General features: G+C 43.3%; 1 protein-coding gene across 2 annotated transcripts in view; it reads left to right on the top strand.

Annotated features, from left to right (window-relative positions):
* Positions 1 to 11,685: 11,685 nt before the first annotated feature.
* The window catches only part of LOC149437972 (uncharacterized), a 36,024-nt gene continuing 23,460 nt past the window's right edge, over positions 11,686 to 24,249 (top strand). For both annotated transcript variants that reach the window (XM_089660378.1, XM_089660377.1), the window contains exons 1-2: positions 11,686 to 11,735; positions 21,138 to 21,388. In XM_089660378.1, coding sequence (XP_089516504.1) covers positions 21,145 to 21,388 — 244 coding nt within the window. In that variant the 5' untranslated portion in view covers positions 11,686 to 11,735; positions 21,138 to 21,144. The remainder of the gene's footprint in view (positions 11,736 to 21,137; positions 21,389 to 24,249) is intronic.

The following is a 24,249-nucleotide window of genomic DNA, read 5'->3' as shown; positions in this document are numbered from 1 at the left end:
TCTTCTCTTTCAGCCATCAGTTTTCTGTGTTTCTATGTATTGGAGGACAGGTGACATAAAGTGGGCTCTGCATCCAGTGCCGGCCCAACTATAGGCAAGCATAGACAGCTGCCTCAGGGTGCCAGCATGGTGGGGCGGGGGTGCGGTAAAATCCGAATCCCCAGCCCTTTGCTCAGGATTTGGATTTGTAACCATAGTGCGGACATGTGTGTTCCCCGGCCAGAAGCGCGCGTACTTTTGTGAAGCTGACTGAAGCTGGCTGTCTTTGCAAAGCCGCCGATCACTTTTACAACTGCCATGATGTGCCATCCCCTGTGCAATCCCCCCCCCCACCCCCACCATATTTACCAGGCTCTACTGGCCCACTGCATTCATGGCGGATGTCGCTGTGAAGGGTGGAAGGAATTTAGTGGACATTTATTGCTGAGCCTCTCTCCTCTGTACAGAACAGGACGTGACGTACATAACTTCACTTCCTGAGCTGTCAATGACTGGAATCAGTACCTGAGGAAGCAGCTGACAGACCATGATCTGTGTTCCATCAGCTGCAGTGGCGTGTAAGGGAGACGTCCAGGGTCTAATGGACCCCAGATGTCTCATAAAGAGTACCTGTCACCTATATGCTATCACATAGAGGGCTAGTGGTCCCCTATGTGATAGCATTCACAAGTATGTAAAAATGTTTTTTAAATTTTAAGCATTAAAAAAGACACATAAAAAAAACATTTTTATACCCCCCCCCACACACACACACACACATATCAAAATGCACGCATTGGGGTGCGTATGTACAAACATGGCGATTGCCGTACACATATTACATATCATTGCGCTTGTCGGACTGAGAGCAATAATTATATCACCAGAACTCCTGCATAACTTTACACTGATGACCTGTAGCGGCTTTTATAAATCTAGGGTGTCACGGGCACACACACATTTAAGGTTTGACATGTTGGGTCTCGATTTACTCAGCACAGCTTCATCTCTTACATTTTACAAAATATTAATAAATTAAATTTATGCATCCAAAAATTTACTGTGGTGTATTTTTTAATGAAATTTTGTATTTCATGAACCGTTGAGCCAGTATCGTGTAACATAAAAAATTGAAACTACCAACATATTATGGGCTGTCATACTCCATTTTATGGTGGGCCGCATCAGCATTATGGTTGTTCTCAAAGGGCCAGTTGTATCTGTAAGACTAGATGTCCAGAACACCCCACCCCCCTCATTACATCACATGTCAAGAATCCCACACCCTCCATAACATCACTGTGCACCCCCTTTGGGGGCAGAGCTGGAAAGCAGAAGGTGCAGGGTCTGGAGGAGGACCAGAGGAGGAATGGAGTCAGTTTCCAAAGTCTGCTGAATGCTGAGATTAGGGGAGGCAGAGATAAGGGGGTGTTGCAGCTGCAAGATTTGGCAGCGAAGTTCTTTTTTCCTCTCTGCTGCCGATTGCCGAGACAAGGTGGGGGCAGAGACAACGGGGTACCTGAAGGAGAGGTGCAAGGGCAACATGAAATGGTCTGGAGGGCCGGATTCCACCGGCGGGCCCCGATGACCAATGATGAGGCACAGGAGGTAGCAGGGGATGGGACTAAGTGCCGACTTCTTGGTAGACATTTAGTATTGCAGCTCATTGAGTCTCAGGGCTCTTGAGGAAGGACCGCATAGGGGAAGATACTCTACCAGGAAAGAGGGAAGTACAGAGCCATTTTGAAACATGGCTGCCTTGAAATCATTAAAGAAGATTGATAAATATGAAACCCCCAAAAATCTCATATTATATTCATACAGCTTTTTTTTAATTGTAAATTGTATTTCCACTTTTGCAGCCAAACTGGGATAACGTCTGAAAGGAATGGAGCCGCACACCCACTATCAGCCAGGTAAAGCTTCATGTAAAAATGGCTTCAGGGAGTCTCCGCCCATGCCACACCTCTGTGAGGGGCGTGGCATGGGAGGAGACTCTCTAAAGCCATTTTTTTACATGAAGTTTCACCCTGTTGATCGTTGGATAGCGGCTCTCTTTAGATCTTTGAACTGGACAAGCTGAGCTTGGAGCATCGGCACCCGGTCACATGTTAGAGGTCACCAGGAAATATGCGCGCAGTTCTTGGAGCGTCACTTTTCACACACTGGGATAAAGCCTACTTTATATTAGTTACATGTCCCCATTTACACAGCATAACTGAAAAAAAGATTAAAAACTGCAGCTTGCCTTGTTAAGATACTCTATTCTGGACCCTCTGGCAAGGAAAATCCGACATAGTTCTCTTTGTTTAAGAGGGGCTGGATATGCGTTTGCCATAATGAACCCAGTCTGCACTGTGCAGGGAGATCTTCATGTTTAGTTTTGAAATAAATTTGTACACTGTCTGTCCTAAATAAAGGTTTTCACTATTGTTGGGCTAGAGCAGGGTCTCCAAACTATGTCCCTCCAGCTGTTGAAGTACTACAAGTCCCATCATGCTTCAGCCATCTTGCCGGTGGCTGTCAGGGTCTTGCAAGGCCTCATGGGACTTGCAGTTCCTCAACACCTGGAGGGTCATAGTTTGGAGACCCCTGGTCTAGATGTTCGAGTCAAACATTAGTTCAACATCGGCTGTTCACGTGTTGGACAAACACACAAATGGTAAGGGTGTTCTTTGGGCTGTTTGCTCACCACGCCCCACAATACACTGCCCCCTGATAGTGCATTGTGATTGGCCAAAGCAAGGCATCTGACCACAGATCAGGTTACATAATGACATAGTTAGTCTGGCTGAAAAAAGACAAAAGTCCATCCAGTTCAACCAAAAAAAAAAGTTATAATCCTATACCCACAGTTGATCCAAAGGAGGTGAAATGATTTGGCCAATCACAGCACATGATGATGTCACAAGGGGTCATGGCCTTGTGACATCATCACAGTATTTAGAAACTGCCTACCAGCACAGCTGTCAGACGGCAGGAGCCAGTGTCGAGAGCGGAGACTTTTTTTTTGGGTCGGCAGTGGCATTGTGATTGACGTTGGATCTACTTCGGGGTCTACTTTTTATTGTTAATAAAGGACTAGTCAAAGACTGTCTCCTGTCATTTGTACACTACACTTTTTTTTGTGAATGAGTAGTGGCACCATGTATCCCATACTCATTCACATGGGAGGAATCTGGGGGCCCCTTTGTTAAAGGGAGCTTCCAGATTCCAATAACCCCCCCATCCACAGACCTTCCCCACAACCACCAGCCATGGGTGTGGGGAAGGGGCCCTTGTCCCCATCAGCTCCAAAGCACCCCCATGTTGAGGGCATGTGGCCTGCTATGGTTCAAGGGGGGGGGGGGGCGCTCGTTTATTCCCCTCCCTTTCCTGACCTGCTGGGCTTCATGCTCAGATAAGGGTCTAGTATGGATTTTGGGGCAGTGGTGTATTTGGGTTTTGTGCTGCCCTAGGCAAGACTAAAATTGCACCCCCATCTAAATTTGTCCCACCCCTTCTTGTTTAAGATCCACCCCTTCATCTGTAATCTCTGTCCCTCTGCTTTAGGCTCCACATCTTCCTATAAGAGCTCCATATCAGAAGTTGGTCAGCGACTGCGGACATGATACAGGAGACAGTCAGAGACTGCGGACATGATACAGGAGACAGTCAGAGACTGCGGACGGGATACAGGAGATGGTCAGAGATTACAAACACGATATAGAAGACGGTCAGAGACTGTGGACAGGATGCAGGAGACGGTCAGAGACTGTGGACAGGATGCAGGAGACAGTCAGAGACTGTGGACAGGATGCAGGAGATGGTCAGAGACTGAGGACAGCATACAAGAGAAGGTCAGAGACTGCAGACAGGATACAGGAGACAGTCAGAGACTGAGGACAGGATACAGGAGAAGGTCAGAGACTGCAGACAGGATGCAGGAGATGGTCATAGACTGCTGACAGGATACAGGAGACGGTCAGAGACTGAAAACAGGATACAGGAGACAGTCAGAGACTGAGGACAGGATACAGGAGGTCAGAGACTGCAGACAGGATATAGCAGATGGTCAGAGACTGCAGACAGGATACAAGAGATGGTCAGAGACTGCAGACAGGATACAGGAGAAGGTCAGAGACTGCAGACAGCATACAGGAGAAGGTCAGAGACTGCAGACAGGATATAGGAGACGGTCAGAGACTGAGGACAAGATAAAGGAGATGATCAGAGTCTGCTGACCTATTACCGGAGATGGTAAAAGACTGAGGACAGGATACAGGAGACAGTCAGAGACTGCAGACAGGATATAGGAGATGGTCAGAGACTGCAGACAGGATACAGGAGATGGTCAGAGATTGAGGACAGGATACAGGAGACGGTCAGAGATTTAGGACAGGGTACAGGAGAAGGTCAAAGACTGAGGACAGGAGAAGGTCAGAGACTGCAGACAGGATACAGGAGACGGTCAGAGACTGCAGACAGGATACAGGAGAAGGTCAGAGACTGCAGACAGGATATAGCAGATGGTTGGAGACTGCAGACAGGATACAAGAGATGGTCAGAGACTGCAGACAGGATACAGGAGAAGGTCAGGCACTGCAGACAGGATACAGGAGACAGTCAGAGACTGCAGACAGGATACAGGAGACGGTCAGAGACTGCAGGCAGGATCCAGGAGACAGTCAGAGATTGAGGACAGGATACAGGAGAAGGTCAGAGACTGCAGACAGGATACAGGAGACGGTCAGAGACTGCAGACAGGATACTGGAGAAGGTCAGAGACTGCAGACAGGATACGGGAGACAGTCAGAGACTGAAAACAGGATACAGGAGACAGTCAGAGACTGAGGACAGGATACAGGAGAATGTCAGAGACTGCAGACAGGATATAGGAGATGGTTGGAGACTGCAGACAGGATACAGGAGACGGTCAGTGACTCCAGACAGGATATAGGAGACGGTCAGAGACTGAGGACAAGATAAAGGAGATGATCAGAGTCTGCTGACCTATTACAGGAGATGGTAAAAGACTGAGGACAGGATACAGGAGATGGTCAGAGACTGAGGACAGGATACAGGAGACGGTCAGAGATTTAGGACAGGGTACAGGAGAAGGTCAAAGACTGAGGACAGGATACAGGAGAAGGTCAGAGACTGCAGACAGGATACAGGAGACGGTCAGCGAATGCAGTCATACTACAGTAAACGTCCAGAGACTGAGGACAGGATACAGGAGAAGGTCAGAGACTGCGGACATACTACAGGAGATAGTTAGAAACTGTGGACATAGTACAGGAGACAGTCAGAGACTGTGGATATAGTACAGGAGATGGTCAGAGACTGCAGACATGCTACAGGAGATAGTCAGACTGCGAACATAGTACAGGAGACAGTCAGAGACTGTGGACATGATACAGGAGACGGTCAGAGACTGTGGACATGATACAGGAGATGGTCAGAGACTGCAGACATGGTACAGGAGACGGTCAGAGACTGTGGACATGATACAGGAGATGGTCAGAGACTGCGGACATGATACAGGAGATGGTCAGAGACTGCGGACATGATACAGGAGATGGTCAGAGACTGAGGACAGGATACAGGAGATGGTCAGAGACTGAGGACAGGATACAGGAGACAGTCAGAGACTGAGGACAGGATACAGGAGACGGTCAGAGACTGTGGACATGATATAGGAGATTGTCAGAAACTGTGGACTAGCCAGAGAGGCCTGGTCTAACCATACACTATGGATGACTGGTTTGCCTACACACATTAGCTGGGAGCCGCACAACCCATTAGACCTTGAAGCCACTCTAAGAGTTAACAGGACTCAGATGTGCATTGGGGTCTTGGATATCCTGGGACTCCCTCTCCTCATTGGCTGAGACAGCAGCAAGAGCCATTGGCCAGTGAGCCAATGAGAAGATAGTGGGGGCGGGGCTGAGCCGCCACTCCGTGTGTGAATGGACACACAGAGCAGCAGCTGGAGAGTGCTCGGGTGCCCCCATAGCAAGCTGAGGAGGGAGGGGCCAGGAGCGCCAGGGGAGGACCTGAGAAGAGGAGGATCTGGGCTGCTCTGTGCAAAACCATTACACAGAGCAGGTTAGGATAGACATGTTTGTTATTAAAAAAGAAATAAAAAATAGGCCTTTAGCATCACTTTAACCTTCTTGACGGTATTCCCGAGTGTAGCTCGGGGTAACATTTCAGTACCAAAAGCGGTAACCCCGAGCTACACTCGGGCTTACCCTGCGGCACTGCTCCGGCATGTTGTCTTCACTTACCTTACCCTGCGCTCCCACGATGTGTCCCCTGCAGCGTCCCCGGCCATCTCCTCCGGCCGATGCCGGCATCCGGCTTCTGTGTCCTGTCCCTGTGACGTCGGGACGTACGGGCGCCGCCGCCGCCGCCGGCGGCGGGAAATTTAAAAATTTTAAAAAATGTCATTTTTTTTTTTTTTACATTTTTCATAGTAAAACATTGCTGTTTCAACCAATTTCACATACATATTGTCCCGAGTGCTTTGTCCGGCGCCCTGCCTGCATTTTGTCTGTTCTTTCTGCCTGGAAACTGAGAAATGTCCATGGCGTCCAAAAAGTGTCCCTTTAGGTCAAAAGCGGTTTAGATCAGCTAGAGAACAGCGATAGTAAATCAGAACCACTTGCAGAATTGAGTGATAATGATTCGTGGGGGAAATTCGTCATCAGACACTGAAAACGATTTTGCAACTTTGCTCAGAGATGTGCGAACTTGGCGCTATATTTCACATTTCAGTGTTTTTGGTTTGATTATATTATTGAATTAAATTTTTTATTATTTTTATATTATTTTTATGATTATTTATTAAATTATAATTTATGATTTTGTGTTTCAAATTTTATCATACCCGGGATGTTTACTAGACTCTTGTTCGGACAGATTTCAGTGAGTTTTTCCTAAAAATTACAGCCTACAATAAAAAAAATACATATTTCCATGCAAAAAAATGGTACCGCTTTCAGCACCAAAAATCTGAAATAATCATACCGCCAGGGAGGTTAAGGGCCAGTTCACACTCCATGCGTTTCAGTTGCTTTTGTTCTGTATCCAAGACGCACAAGAAGTTGGTTATATGGTCTGAATGTCACAGTTCACATCAGCGCTTGTAGTTCCAGTGCGTTCCGGTTGAAGATAAAAAAGTAGTACATGCTGCATTTTTTTTGCACAGAACTGTACTGGAATGCGTTAAAATGCACAAAAAACGCACCAGATCTCACCAGAAAACACCCAAACACACCAAAAACACACAGGAGTGCACAATGTCCCTATGTGAATTGAAGAAAAAGAGAGGGGAAAAATTAAATGAAAATTCATCAAAAATGCATCAAAAATGCTGCAGAATGTGGATTGCCTTTGAGCCATTTTGGCGTTATGGTTTGTGTTTTGCACATGTGTTTTTTTACTTGTTTTTGCGGTGTTTTGCATTTTGCGTTTTTTTTTCATTTTTTTTAATTTTTCTTGTTGCTAGGCAGATTTAAAATGCAAAACGCATCAAACCCCTTTAACATAACATGGCAAAAACGCAGCCAAAATGTAATACATGCTTTTCTGCAGCATTTCCATCTAAGTCTATAGAACCAAAAACACAGCTTTTGCATTCAAAAAAGTCCCTGACCCTTTCCAAAAAAACGCAATGGGTGAAAATGCGCAGATGTGAACATATCCCATAGGAAATCATGTTAAATGGACTGTACTGCGTTTCTGCGAAATGCAAAACACTGCAGAAAAAGTAAAAGGGGTTCCAACCTGCTACTAGCAACGTCTACTTAATAAAGTGACCGATGAATGTATGTATATATAAAAGCTCCGAGCAAAGCATTTCCACACTGATACATTTATTTATTTCAGGTACTTATATAGCGCCATCAATGTACGCAGTGCTTTACATATATATTGTACATTCACATCAGTCTCTAACCCTCAAGGAGCGTACAATCTAAGGTCCCTAACTCACATCCATATACATACACATACTAGGGACAATTTAGACAGGAACCAATTAACCTACCAGCATGTCTTTGGAGTGTGGGAGGAAATCAGAGGACCTGTAGAAAACCCAGGCAGGCACAGGGAGAACATGCAAACTCCATGCAGGAGGCACCATGGTTGGGAATTGAACCCATGACCCATTTATTGCAAGACAGACATGTTAACCACTAAGCCACTGTGCCACCTCACACTGATACATTGTATTCTCACACTGATACACTGCATCTTCACACTGATATATTATATTCTCACACTGATACATTGTATTCTCACATTGATGCATTGCATTCTCACACTGATACATTGTATTCTCACATTGATGCATTGCATTCTCACACTGATACATTGTATTCTCACACTGATACATTACATCTTCACACTGATATATTATATTCTCACACTGATACATTGTATTCTCACACTGATACATTGTATTCTCACACTGATACATTATATTCTCACACTGATGCATTGTATTCTCACACTGATACATTATATTCTCACACTGATACATTACATCTTTAAACTGATATATTATATTCTCACACTGATACATTATATTCTCACACTGATACATTGTATTCTCACACTGATACATTATATTCTCACACTGATACATTATATTCTCACACTGATACATTGTATTCTCACACTGATACATTGTATTCTCACACTGATACATTATATTCTCACACTGATACATTGTATTCTCACACTGATACATTGTATTCTCACACTGACACATTGTATTCTCACACTGATACATTATATTCTCACACTGATACATTGTATTCTCACACTGATACATTACATCTTTAAACTGATATATTATATTCTCACACTGATACATTGTATTCTCACACTGATACACTGCATCTTCACACTGATATATTATATTCTCACACTGATACATTGTATTCTCACATTGATGCATTGCATTCTCACACTGATACATTGTATTCTCACATTGATGCATTGCATTCTCACACTGATACATTGTATTCTCACATTGATGCATTGCATTCTCACACTGATACATTGTATTCTCACACTGATACATTACATCTTCACACTGATATATTATATTCTCACACTGATGCATTGTATTCTCACACTGATACATTGTATTCTCACACTGATACATTATATTCTCACACTGATACATTACATCTTTAAACTGATATATTATATTCTCACACTGATACATTATATTCTCACACTGATACATTGTATTCTCACACTGATACATTGTATTCTCACACTGATACATTATATTCTCACACTGATGCATTGTATTCTCACACTGATACATTATATTCTCACACTGATACATTGTATTCTCACACTGATACATTGTATTCTCACACTGATACATTGTATTCTCACACTGATACATTGTATTCTCACACTGATACATTGTATTCTCACACTGATACATTGTATTCTCACACTGATACATTATATTCTCACACTGATACATTGTATTCTCACACTGATACATTGTATTCTCACACTGATACATTATATTCTCACACTGATACATTGTATTCTCACACTGATACATTACATCTTTAAACTGATATATTATATTCTCACACTGATACATTATATTCTCACACTGATACATTGTATTCTCACACTGATACATTACATCTTTAAACTGATATATTATATTCTCACACTGATACATTATATTCTCACACTGATACATTGTATTCTCACACCGATATATTATATTCTCACACTGATACATTATATTCTCACACTGATACATTGTATTCTCACACTGATATATTATATTCTCACACTGATATATTATATTCTCACACTGATACATTATATTCTCACACTGATACATTGTATTCTCACACTGATACATTGTATTCTCACACTGATACATTGTATTCTCACACTGATACATTGTTTTCCACATTCATGTATTGTGTTCCCAGACTGACACACTGTATTGTCACTTTGACACACATCACATTTCCTCTTTCATATACATCATGTTCTCACATTGGGGGTTATTTACTACAACTGGAGAGTGCAAAATCTGGTGCAGCTCTGCATGGGAGCCAATCAGCTTCCAGGTTTTACTGCCAATGCTTTACTGAACAAGCTGATTGGCTCCCATGCACAGATACACCGGATTCTGCACTCTCCATTTTTAGTAAATCCCCCCCATTGTGTTCTCACGTTCCCATACATTGTATTTTTCTTACTTCCTGCTCAGTGCAGATTCTTCTTCATGAGATATATAACCGATGTATGTGTGTATGTGTGTATGTAAGTGTGTATGTGTGTAGCGTGTATGTGTGTATATGTGTGTAGCGTGTATGTGTGTAGCGTGTATGTGTGTAGCGTGTATGTGTGTAGTGTGTGTATGTATGTGTGTAGTGTGTGTATGTGTGTGTATATGTGTATGTGTGTCAGTGTGTGTGTATGTGTGTAGTGTGTGTATGTGTGTGTATATGTGTATGTGTGTCAGTGTGTGTGTATGTGTGTAGTGTGTGTATGTGTGTAGTGTGTATGTGTGTAGTGTGTATGTGTGTAGTGTGTGTATGTATGTGTGTAGTGTGTGTATGTGTGTGTATATGTGTATGTGTGTATGTGTGTAGTGTGTGTATGTGTGTAGTGTGTAGTGTGAAGTGTGTATGTGTGTGTATGTGTGTGTGTGTATGTGTGTAGTGTATATGTGTGTATATGTGTGTATGTGTGTAGTGTGTGTATGTGTGTAGTGTGTAGTGTGTAGTGTGTAGTGTGTATGTGTGTGTATGTGTGTGTGTGTAGTGTATATGTGTGTATATGTGTGTATGTGTGTAGTGTGTATGTGTGTAGTTTGTATGTGTGTAGTTTGTATGTATGTGTGTAGTGTGTATGTGTGTAGTTTGTATGTGTGTGTGTGTGTGTGTGTGTGTGTATGTTTGTAGTGTGTATGTGTGTAGTGTGTGTGTGTGTGTGTGTGTGTATGTGTGTAGTGTGTAGTGTGTATGTGTGTGTGTGTGTGTGTAGTGTGTATGTGTGTGTATATGTGTGTGTATGTATGTGTGTAGTTTGTATGTATGTGTGTAGTGTGTATGTGTGTAGTTTGTATGTGTGTGTGTGTGTGTATGTTTGTAGTGTGTATGTGTGTAGTGTGTATGTGTGTAGTGTGTGTGTAGTGTGTGTATGTGTATGTGTGTGTTCTTTTTTTATGTGTGTGTATGTTTGTAGTGTGTATGTGTGTAGTGTGTATGTGTGTAGTGTGTATGTGTGTAGTGTGTATGTGTGTAGTGTGTGTGTAGTGTGTGTATGTGTATGTGTGTGTTCTTTTTTTGTGAATTGACTTTCATGATTTGTCTCATCTTCCTTCTTTTTGTATGTATTGCATGGAATATTCCTCAGTGAACGGACCCCGCAGGAGGTGAACTTGCCCATAAATGTCCCAAACATCAGATCTTAGATTGTAAGCTCCCAGGATCAGGCCCTCCTATCCTTCTTGTATTGAACTGTATTGTTGCTGTATTGTCTCCCGTTATATTGTACAGCGCTGAGCACACTGTTGGTGCCATAAATCCTGAATAATAATAGTACAACGCTGGGTGTCACCTCCTATGCATGGTGTCACTGCACACAGTCAGGATTACAGAAGGGTTAACAAAAGTGAATGTGAAAGTAAATTGGTGGAATGTTGGTGTCATGTGATGGAAGGAGGAAGGACTGCAATGTTAGTTTCCAGGACTGACACCATAGATCAGGTACGGCTCCTCTCTCTCTGTCTATAGGGGGTTTGGTTTGGTATTTCGGAGGACAATATTGGGTTCTGGAATCTTCCTGGAAGATCTTCATCCCATCAGGTCCTGTTTTTACTTATTGCATGCAAATGGAAAAAATAACTTTACATTGTATCTATATGATCACAATGTAAATATTTCTGTATGGTGACACTACCCGGGGGTGGGGGGGCAGCTGTGCATGGCAGCCAATCAGCTTCTACCTTCAGCTTGTTCAATGAAGCTTTGACAATAAAACCTGCAAGCTGATTGGCTTCTATGCAGAGCTGCACCAGATTTTATGCCACAAAGTTCCCCCCTCCCCCTACAAGTATCCGAGGTCCCTGCAAAGTCTCCCCAGAACTAATGACCGGTCTATAGAGCAGAAGTGGTCACCTTAGTAGAGAGCGTGGGGGGGGAGGGGGGTCATCTATGGCTTCTGAATCCATGAAAAGACGGCAGATAATATTCACTGTATTTAATGCCCCCCGACTGTCCCTGGTTGGGATGAAACCAGTCCCTCCGTCCTCGTCGGTTGTCCCTCTTTATGGTCGGATGTATAGAACTCTGCATTAGTCCCGGTCACATCGCTGCAATTTAAAATCGTGCGATTTGTGTGCAATTTCAGCGCGATTTATGAAGACTTTATTGCGACTTGTGAAGATTTTCAATGATTTATTGCAATTTGCAGAGCGATCTCCATTATATTCTGAGTATGTGAAATTGCAACAAAACTGCAGAAAAAGTCACGCAAGAACTATTCTAGAAATGGCGCCGCAGCAATTCGCACGTGTGAACACGCCAACATTCACATTCATTAGATGCCATTTCAGGTGCCATTTCAATTCCCAAATCCCACCAGTATGACCCCGGGCATGTAAAGGCATTTAAATATCAAAGGCGTTTTCCTGCACCAAACCTTCCACCAACCTCCAGATTATTACAATTCAGATTCTGAAGGAAAACGAATGGTTATTAAAAACAAAACAAAAGGGGGGGGAGTTACCAACCATTTTTCTGCAAATGTTGGGAGGTTTGTGATACAGGAGATGGTCAGAGACTGCAGACACAGTACAGGAGATGACCAGAGACTGCGGACACAGTACAGGAGATGGTCAGAGACTGCAGACATGATACAGGAGATGGTCAGAGACTGCAGACACAGTACAGGAGATGACCAGAGACTGCAGACACAGTACAGGAGATGACCAGAGACTGCGGACACAGTACAGGAGATGGTCAGAGACTGCGGACATAGTACAGGAGATGACCAGAGACTGCGAACACACTACAGGAGATGACCAGAGACTGCGGACACAGTACAGGGGATGGTCAGAGACTGCAGACATAGTACAGGAGATGACCAGAGACTGCAGACACAGTACAGGAGATGGTCAGAGACTGCAGACACACTACAGGAGATGGTCAGAGACTGCGGACACAGTACAGGAGATGGTCAGAGACTGCGGACACAGTACAGGAGATGACCAGAGACTGCAGACACACCACAGGAGATGACCAGAGACTGCGGACACAGTACAGGAGATGGTCAGAGACTGCAGACACACCACAGGAGATGACCAGAGACTGCAGGCATAGTACAGGAGATGGTCAGAGACTACAGACAGACTACAGGAGATGGTCAGAGACTACAGATAGACTACAGGAGATGGTCAGAGACTACAGACAGACTAGAGGAGATGGTCAGAGACTGCAGACATAGTACAGGAGATGGTCAGAGACTGCAGGCATGTTACTGCCCAGCATAGAGCTGGATTGGCATTTGCCATTGAACCCCAGAATTGGCAGGTCCACCACTGGCACCCTGTGCTTTTCACAGATGAGAGCAGGTTCCCCCTGAGCACATGTGACAGACGTGAAAGGGTCTGGGGAAGCCGTGGAGAACGTTCTGCTACCTGTAACATGGTTCAGCATGACTGTTGTGGTGGTGGGTCAGTGATGGTCTGGGGAGGCATATCCATGGAGGGACACATAGACCTCTACAGGCCAGACAATGACACCCTGACTGCCATTAGGTATCAGGATGAAATCCTTGGACCCATTGTCAGACCCTACACTGGTGCAGTGGGTCCTGGGTCCCTCCTGGTGCAGTGGGTCCTGGGTCCCTCCTGGTGCAGTGGGTCCTGGGTTCCTCCTGGTGCAGTGGGTCCTGGGTTCCTCCTGGTGCACGACAATGCCTGGCCTCATGTGACAAGAGTATGCAGGCAGTTCCTGGAGGATGAAGGAATTGATACCATTGAATGGCCCCCACACTCTCCTGACCTAAATCCAATAGAAAACCTCTGGGATGTCATGTTTGGGTCCATCCGATGCCGCCAGGTTGCACCTCAGACTGTCCAGGAGCTCAGTGATGCCCTGGTCCAGATCTGGGAGGAAATCCCCCAGGACACCATCCGTGGTCTCATTAGGACCCTCCCCCTGTCAGGCATGCATACAAGCACGTGGGAGCCATACAAACATTTCAGCAAAATGGACTCGCCTGCTGTATCATTTCTTCGCTTTGATTTTCGGGGTGTCTTTGAATTCAGTCCTCTGTAGGTCGATCATTTTCATCTCCATCAAACAATGGGGCGTCCTTACGTTCCTCACACATCCCCCGTCCATGTCAGTATAGCGATCCAGCAGGAGATTCCTCCCCATTGAGATCTGATGGGTTTTCAAAGTCTTCCTTGAATTTTTTTTTAGCAGTGCATTAAACCTTTATCCCAAAAGGAAATAAAATATTGGTTGCTGCAGCTTACAGCCTGGTTCACACCTATGTGTGTTGCGATTTATCTGGTGCATTTTGCGGTGTGTTTTTTATGCATTTTTTGGGTTTGGGGGGGAGGGGGTGTCACTAAAAGTATTGAGTGCGACAGACTCTCTCTGGCACTCAAAGTGGCATCAAAGCAGTGACTTTGGAAATGTTCTTGCACTACTTTTGATGTGACTTTTAGTGCCATAGAGTGTAAAGTCCCATCAAAGTGTACTCTGCAAAACACACTATAAAAGGCATAGGTGGGAACCAGGACCAATAGAATCCATCCAAATCTGCTCATCCATCTAACTCTTACCCTCCCCTCCGGGTGACAATGCTGCCGTCTAAGGGTGGCTCCTTTGCTTCTCCATAGATACAGTGGAGGAGGAAACGTCACCCCAGGACACCAAATATGGACATCCCAGGCTCCCAGACCACACAGGTGAAGCGAGGACACAGAAAGAGGGGTGGAGGTGTAAGTAAGAGGGGGTGACAGTATTCCCAGCTTATAGGAAGTTCACTTCTTTCAGAAAGGCCATAGCAAGTTCTGCAAAAGGGGGGGGGGGGATTACTAAAACTGGTGCACTCAGAATCTGGTCATTATTTTGCAAAAGACTCCAAAAATTAGTTGAGAAAAATCTGCAAGTCACCCAGTAAATAAACAACAACAAATATGTTGTATATAAACAAATATAATAACTAAAAATCAAAATATAAATATAAATTGATATAATAAATAAAAAGCAACAATGAAATACAAATAATAAATACATCACAACCAGGGGCGGACTGACCATTTGGGAACTCGAGCACTGCCCGAGGGCCCGGGGTCAGTAGGGGGCCCCATGAGATGCCTCTGGTACCTTTTTCATAGGCTTTTTTGAGTTTGGGCAAGGACACAGGGGCCCCATGATCCCCTATTGCCCGGGGGCCCCATGAGTTGTCAGTCCGCCCCTGATCACAACAATAAATATAAATAAATGAATCGATCAATAAATATAATAAATAAAAAAAACAAATAAATCAAGATATCAAATAAATCCCAACAAATAAATCTAAACAAATTTAATAAATGTAACATATATATATACAGGTGAAACTCGAAAAATTAGAATATGGTGCAAAAGTTGATTTATTTCAGTGCAGCAACTTAAAAGGTGAAACTAATATATGAGACTCATTACATGCAAAGCAAGATAGTTCAAGCCGTGATTTGTCATCATTGTGATGATTATGGCTTACAGCTCATGAAAACCCCAAATCCACAATCTCAGAAAATGAGAATATTGTGAAAAGGTGGAATATTCTCGGCTCAAAGTGTCCCACTCTAATCAGCTCATTCAGCCATAACACCTGCTAAGGGTTCCTGAGCCTTTAAATGGTCTCTCAGTCTGGTTCAGTAGGAATCACAATCATGGGAAAGACTGCTGACCTGACACCATCACTGACACCCTCCATAAGGAGGGAAAGCCTCAAAAGGTAATTGCAAAAGAAGTTGGATGTTCCCAAAGTGCTGTATCAAAGCACATTAATAGAAAGTTATGTGGAAGGGAAAAGTGTGGAAGAAAAGGGTGCCCAAGCAGAAGGGATGACCGCAGCCTGGAAAGGATTGTCAGGAAAAGGCCATTCAAAAGTGTTGGGGACTTTCACAAGGAGTGGACTGAGGCTGGAGTCAGTGCATCAAGAGCCACCACACACAGACGGATCCTAGACATGGGCTTCAAATGTCGTATTCCTCTTGTCAAGCAGCTCCTGAACAACAAACAACGTCAGAAGCGTCTTACCTGGGCTAAAGAAAAACAGACCTGGTCTGTTGCTCAGTGGTCCAAAGTCCTCTTTTCTGATGAGAGCAACTTTTACATCTCATTTGGAAACCAAGGACCCCGAGTATGGAGGAAGAATGGAGAGGCCCAAGGACCCCGAGTATGGAGGAAGAATGGAGAGGCCCCAGGATCCCGAGTATTGAGGAAGAATGGAGAGGCCCAAGGACCCCGAGTATGGAGGAAGAATGGAGAGGCCCACACTGCAAGATGCTTGAAGTCCAGTATAAAGTTTCTGGGTAGCCATGTCATCTGCTGGTGTTGGTCCACTGTGCTTCATTAAGTCCAGGGTCAACGCAGCCGTCTACCAGGAGATTTTGGAGCACTTCATGCTTCCTTCTGCAGACGGGCTTTATGGGGATGCTGACTTCATTTTCCAGCAGGACTTGGCACCTCCCACACTGCCAAAAGCACCAAAACCTGGTTCAATGACCGTGGGATTACTGTGCTTGATTGGCCAGCAAACTCGCCTGACCTGAACCCCATAGACAATCTATGGGGCATTGCCAAGAGAAAGATGAGAGACATGAGACTGAACAATGCAGAAGAGCTGAAGGCCGCTATTGAAGCATCCTGGTCTTCCATAACACCTCAGCAGTGCCACAGGCCGCATTGAGGCAGTAAGTGCTGCAAAAGGGGCCCAAACCAAGTACTGAGTACATATGCAGCTTCTACTTTTCAGAGGTGCGATATTGTTCTATGTACAATCCGTGTTTTATTGATTGGATGGAATATTCTCATTTTCTGAGATTGTGGATTTGGGGTTTTCATGAGCTGTAAGCCATAATCAACACAATGATGACAAATCACGGCTTGAACTATCTTGCTTTGCATGGAATGAGTCTCATATATTAGTTTCACCTTTTAAGTTGCATCACTGAAATAAATTAACTTTTGCACGATATTCTAATTTTTCGAGTTTCACCTGTATATATATACAGGTGAAACTCGAAAAATTAGAATATTGTGCAAAAGTTCATGTGTATATATATATATATATATATATACACACACATCTCTCTCTCTCTGATATATATGTGTATATATATATATATATATATATATATATATATATATATATTTCTTAAATTTGTTTAGATTGATTTGTTGGGACTTATTTGGTATTTCTTAAATGTATTGTATTAATTTAAAATATGAATAAATTTTATATATATATATATATATATATATATATATATATATATATATATATATAGTTAAATGGTTAGCACTTCCACCTGGCAGTACTCGGGTTGTTGGTTCGAATCCCAGTCCTTGCCTGGAGTGTTGCATGTTCTCCCTGTGCCTGTGTGGGTTTCCTCCCACACTCCTATAGGCTAATTGGATCCTGTCTAAATTGTCCCTAGTATGTGTATGTATGAATGTGAGTTAGGGGCCTTAGATTGTACACCCCTTGAGGGTTAGGGACTAATGTGAATGTACAATATATGTAAAATTGATGGCGCTATATAAGTACCTGAAATAAAATAAATATATATATATATATATATATATATATATATATATTTTTTTTTTTTTTTTAAATCAACAAATGAATATAAATAAATATAATAAATAAATAAATAAATGTCAAAAATTAAATGTAAATACACAGAATAAATACATTAAATACATATATAAATAAATAAAGATTAATAAATAAAGACAAACATATAAATAAAGATTATATTTATTAATATGTATGTATTTATTCTATGCATTTACATTTATTTAATCTTTAACAACAAATATTTGGTATATATGTTTTGTTTGTTTTTATGTATTATATTAATTTAAAATATAAATAAGTTATATATATATATATATATTTATAAATAAAATAAACTGCGCAGATATTCCACACTCATGTAGTGCAAAGCTGCAAACACACTCAGGATATCCCCTCTCAACTAGCATATACAGATAATTTAGTGGTGCGCTAAGTGTGAGTAAAGTGTTAAATAGGTGAACATGAGTAAATACACTAATAAACAATAAAGTGCTGAAGACGAAATACGTGAAATCAATCACAAATATCCATGTAAAAAACAAGAAAATGATCAAAATCCACATAAGTGAAATCCTTCACAAATAGTCCACATGAGTGCAAATCGATATCCTGGATCTTGCAATCAATAATGAAAATCTTCATTCCATCAAACCACCAATGTGAATGGCCACCACCGTATAGTAAAATCAGAGGCTTACCAGACTGACAGACCCCTTAGTTATAGGGGGTCCTAATATGCTCTATATGAACATAACTCCATCCCGACTCCTAAACTCTATCCGGGACCCCACGTTCCACTCAGATTCCATTCTGGTGTTGATATCAAGGTTGGCTCATGTAAAATAAAAAGTGCCTCTCATAGTGTAGTAAACCAAATAATTTTAATAAGCAAGTAGAATCACATTTACAAAACACTGGAAAAAAGAGGGCATCAGTCGTTTCATATGGATAATCCAAGATGGCGGACAACATGATAACGTCAGAAGGGAGGCTCCACTCGACACGTTTTGTCATAAACTGCCATCTTCCAGAGCTAATATATACATATTTAAAATCAACAAATAAATGTAAATAAATATAATAAGTAAAAAAATCCCAACAATTAAATGTAAATACATAGAATAAATTAAATAAAATACATTCACATAAATAAATATAATCTTTAACCACTTGCCGCCCTGCCACTGTATATATATGTGTGCAGGGCGGCACTGGGGCGCAAAACCACATTTTAAAACGGGTTCCGCGCTCCCGACGTTTTCGCCGGCAGGGGGCGCGCGCGTGCGCTCCCGCCGACCTGCGGGTGACACCATTTGATCCCGGAGGGATCAATCATTCGATTTCAGCCAGTGATGTCTGGATGAAATCAGATGATCGGTCCCTGTCCTATCCTGTCCTGTGTTGACATTTACACAGGACAGGATATGATGTCATTCTTCTCTGCCTGGACACATTCCGTTCCAGACAGAGAAGAAGACATACTAACAGTGAGTAAAACAGCACATACCCACAGTTAGAACACTCTACCCACTCTAGGACACATTTAACCCCCATGATCATCCCCCCCCCAGTTAACCCCTTCACTGCCCTGTCACCAGTGTCACTGATCAGTGAATCGATTTTTACTGATCACTGTATCAGTGTCGCTGGCGACTTCCGATAGTGTTAGCACCCCTCCCAGATAGAGCCAGATTGCCCGCCAGTACACCAGTAATCCCGTTTAACCCCTTAATCCCCCCCCCCAGTTAACTCCTTCACTGCCTTATCACCAGTGTCACTGATCAGTGAACCGATTTTTACTGATCACTGTATCAGTGTCGCCGGCGACTTCTGATAGTGTTAGCGCCCCTCCCAGATAGCGCCAGATTGCCCGCCAGTACACCAGTAATCCCGTTTAACCCCTTGATCGCCCCCCCAGTTAACCCCTTCACTGCCCTGTCACCAGTGTCACTGATCAGTGAACCGATTTTTACTGATCATTGTATCAGTGTCGCTGGCGACTTTCGATAGTGTTAGCGCCCCTCCCATATAGCGCCAGATTTCCCACTAATACACCAGTAATCCCGTCTAACCCCTTAATCCCCCCCCCCCGAATTAACCCCTTCACTGCCCTGTCACCAGTGTCATCGATCAGTGAACAGATTTTTACTGATCACTGTATCAGTGTCGCTGGCGACTTCCAATAGTGTTAGCGCCCCTCCCAGATAGCGCCAGTTTGCCCGCCAGTACACCAGTAATGCAAGTTAACCCCTTGATCGCCCCCCCCCCCCCCAGTTAACCCCTTCACTGCCCTGTCACCAGTGCCATTGATTACAGTGAACAGATTTTTACTGATCACTGTATTAGTGTCACTGGTGACTTCCGATAGTGTTAGCGCCCCTCCCATATAGCGCCAGTTTGCCCGCTAATGCACGGGATTTTTTTTACCAAAAACATGGAGCAGAATACATTTTGGCATAAATTTATGACTAACTTTGAGTTTACGATATATTTTTTTATAGCTGAAAGTAGAAAATATTGTTTTTTTTCAAAATTTTCGTGTTTTTTTTGTTTATAGTGCAAAAAATAAAAAGCGCACAGGTGATAAAATACCATCAAAAGAAAGGTCTATTTGTGTGAAAAAAAGGACGTAAATTTCATTTGGGTGCAGCATTGCATGACCGCGCAATTATCATTTGAATTAGTGCAGCGCTGTATAGCAAAAAAAGGAATAAATTACAGTATCTATACCATAGTTTGTAGACGCTATAACTGTCACACAAAGCAATCAATATACACTTATTGGGATTTTTTTTACCAAAAACATGGAGCAGAATACATTTTGGTCTAAATTTATGACTAACTTTGAGTTTACGATATATTTTTTATAGCTGAAAGTAGAAAATATTGTTTTTTTTCAAAATTGTTGTGCTTTTTTTGTTTATAGCGCAAAAAATAAAAAGCGCACAGGTGATCAAATACCACCAAAGGAAAGCTCTATTTGTGTGAAAAAAAGGACGTAAATTTTGTTTGGGTACAGCATTGCATGACCGCGCAATTATCATTTGAATTAGTGCAGCGCCAAACAGCAAAAAAAGGCGTGGTCATTAAGGGGGGTAAATCCTCTGGAGCTCAAGTGGTTAATAACAAATAAATATAAATGAATATAACAAATAAATCCCATTAATACATATATATATATCTCAATCATAGATGTTGTCCATTTAACTGACTGTAGATAGATGGGCAATGGCTGAATTGTATTCCATGCTGCTATTTCTTACTCATTATTATTCTGGATTTTGTCTCCATCTCTGCAGAATCGCCATGACCGTCGGTATTTTCTCTAGGGAGTCTCAAACAACCTATCAATGGCTAATAGATTTCCTCTGCACCTTCCTGTGGGAGGGGGATGTCAAATCCATCTTGATCCGTAATAATGCCCAAATCCAGCCACAGAATTACACTTTTGCCATTTTATATCACTCAAAGACAAGAGGACGCGTCAATGTAACCGACGTCATGGACTCCTTATATGATGAAGAGCTGGAAAAATTGTCCAAAACCCTAGGTAAGGACAGATATTACAGAAATGAAACATTGTATTTAAATTGTATGAGTGGGCAAATATATATAATATATACACACTATATTGCCAAAAGTATTGCTCCCCCCCCTTCCAAACCATTGGATTCAGGTGTTCCAATCCCCTCCATGGACACAGGTGTATAAAATCATGACTTAGGCATGCAGACTGCTTCTACAAACATTGGTGAAAGAATGGGTCGCTCTCAGGAGCTCAGTGACTCCAAGCGTGGTCCTGTCATAGGTGGTCACCTGGGCAATAAGTCCATCCGTGACATTTCCTTGCTGCTATATAAGTAAAAAAGCAAAAAAGTGAAGGACTTTAAAGGTGCTTGGGTACCCTCAGGATGAAAACAATTTTACACATTCATTTTCACAAAAAGATTTTATTGCCTATAACAACATATAAAACCTCCCATAAAATAAAAAATGAGGGAGGGAGCCCTTCAGTACAGCAAATCCCATATCTCACTCTCCAGATATATGACAACACCAGACCATGATATAAAGGTCATCCGTGTAATGGATGAAAGTCCAGGATAGTGGTAAAAAATATATATTAGATCCAATTTCATTTCACCCAACTGGCTTCTTTGCGGGTTCAAAGAAATGGAGAAACTGTAAAGAAAGAAGGGCTCAAAGTACAATATGTTCAAAAGACTACATTGGTACCAAAAATAAAAACATGGAGAAATGAATGACATCATAGTCAAACTCTATTACATCAGTATAAATTTAAGTAATAATGGTATTGTGAGCTACCCATGCCAACGCTTGCTTAGACCAACAGTGATTGACCCCCAGAGGATGAGAGGCAAGGCAGGACATTTTACTTTAACGATTATTTTTGGACGTAGTGCTGATGGGTCGGGCATACCAAGTTTAGATTTCCTATCTACTAAATATTCCACGCTCAGCTGTTAGTGGGATTATAACAAAGTGGAAGCAACTGGGAACAACACCCACTCAATCACCAAGTGGTAGGCCACGTCACATGACAGGGCGGAGTCAGAGCATGGTGAAGTGCGCAGAAGTCACCAACTGTCTGCAGAGTCAATAGCTAAAGACCTCCAAACTTGGTGTGGCCTTCAGATGAGGACAACAACAGTGCGTAGAGAGCTTCCATGGCCGAGCAGCTGCGTCCAAGCCTTCCATCGTCAAGTGCAATGCAAAATGCCGGATGCCGTGGTGTAAAACACGCTGCCACTGGACTCTAGAGCAGTGGAGACGTGTTCTCTGGAGTGACCAATCATGCTTCTCTAGCTGGCAATCTGATGGACATGTCTGGGTTTGGCGGTTGCCAGGAGAATGGTACTTGCCTGACTGCATTGTGCCAAGTGTAAAGTTTGGATTAGGGGGGATTATGGTGTGGGGGTGTTTTTCAGAGGTTGGACTTGGCCTTTGAAGGGAACTCTTAAGGTGTCAGCATGCCAAGACATTTTGGACAATTTCATGCTCCCAACTTTGTGGGAGGAGTTTGGGGATGGCCCCTTCCTGTTCCAACATGACTGCACACCAGTGCACAAAGCAAGGTGTCAGGAATGGACTTGCCAATAATGGTGGGACTCACCTGCCTTGTGGGCTGCAGTACCAGGGCTGGCCAGCGGGTGCTCTCAGCAATCAGAGACTCAACCCTGCAGTCAGCCAAGACACCTGAGGCTGATTACAGGTGTATTTAAGGGATGGCCAGACCTGCAGTCTGTGCCTTGGTGTGTGTTTTTCTATGGGCCCCTGTATCTTGTTACCTGCATCCCTGTCCCTGTCTGACTGATTTGTTGCTGACCCTGCCTGATCTGCTGACTTCTCCTGTTTGATCCCTGGCTTGTGACCCCGACCATTCTCTGCCTGACCCCCTGTACCTACCTGCCCGTTAGTTGCTGTACCCGGCTCGTGACCTGACTACTCTCTGCCTGCTCCTCCTGTTCCTACCTGCCCATTTGTTATTGACCCGGCCTGCCTGACGACGCTTGCATTGTATGTATTGTTATCTGTGGGTGGTTTGGTTTGTTTGCACTGTGTTATGTTTTAGTATTGCACTGCGTTTATGTATTGTTAGTGTTAATAAATTATATTGTTTATAACATATCTGAAGCCTGCGTTTCCCTGCGTCAGTTCACATACCTCTGGTCATACCCTGGAGCCCTGACATGATTACACCAAGGCCAATCCTGACCAGAAGTGGCTGCACAGGGAAGCCATCTTGGCTTGTTGCTGGGAAGGATGGATCTGGATGAGGTTGTGTATTTGTCGCTGCTGGTTTTTGATGACAGAGAATATGCTTATCAGACTCTGAAGGAGTATCCCCGGGATCAACTGCTAGAATGTATACGGCTCGCTCATGTTCTAGTAGATCAGGGCACAGTGTTCTCTGAGGTGCAACCTTTGATTCAGGTTTGTGTAGAGTTGGCTTCATCCGGTACCCCTGAAAGCAGGAATGACTTTTTGCCACCATTTAGTGCAGACCAAGTAGAGTCCCTGGTATGGTTATTAGAGGATGATGTGGATTGCTTCTTGGAGCATTATGCTGCATGTTCACAACAGGTATTAAGGGATTGTATAAACACAGTGCAGTCTTTGACCAGACAGGCTTTGTGTAAGCTGAGCTTTGTTCAACCCGTACTGCAGACATGGTCAGACTTGTTGCACCCAGCCTCAGTCAGCTTGCAACGTCATTCCTCTGCTCAAGGCACTCTTCCTGCATCCCCGACAGCACCCCCAGTGACGGCCCAGTATACTCTGCTAACTACCACATACCAGTCCCCTGCTCCCACTCGCTGCACCTATCCTTTCTTTGGCCCTGTGGAGAGGTCCTCTGTGGCGGCTGCTCCCTCCTCTGTTCCATCTTCC

The sequence above is a fragment of the Staurois parvus genome, unplaced genomic scaffold (genome assembly GCF_062004578.1).
Source record: "Staurois parvus isolate SC_StPar_1 unplaced genomic scaffold, SC_StPar_1.0 ptg001234l, whole genome shotgun sequence".
Lineage (NCBI taxonomy): Eukaryota > Metazoa > Chordata > Amphibia > Anura > Ranidae > Staurois > Staurois parvus.
This window is presented reverse-complemented; position numbering and strand designations above follow the sequence as displayed.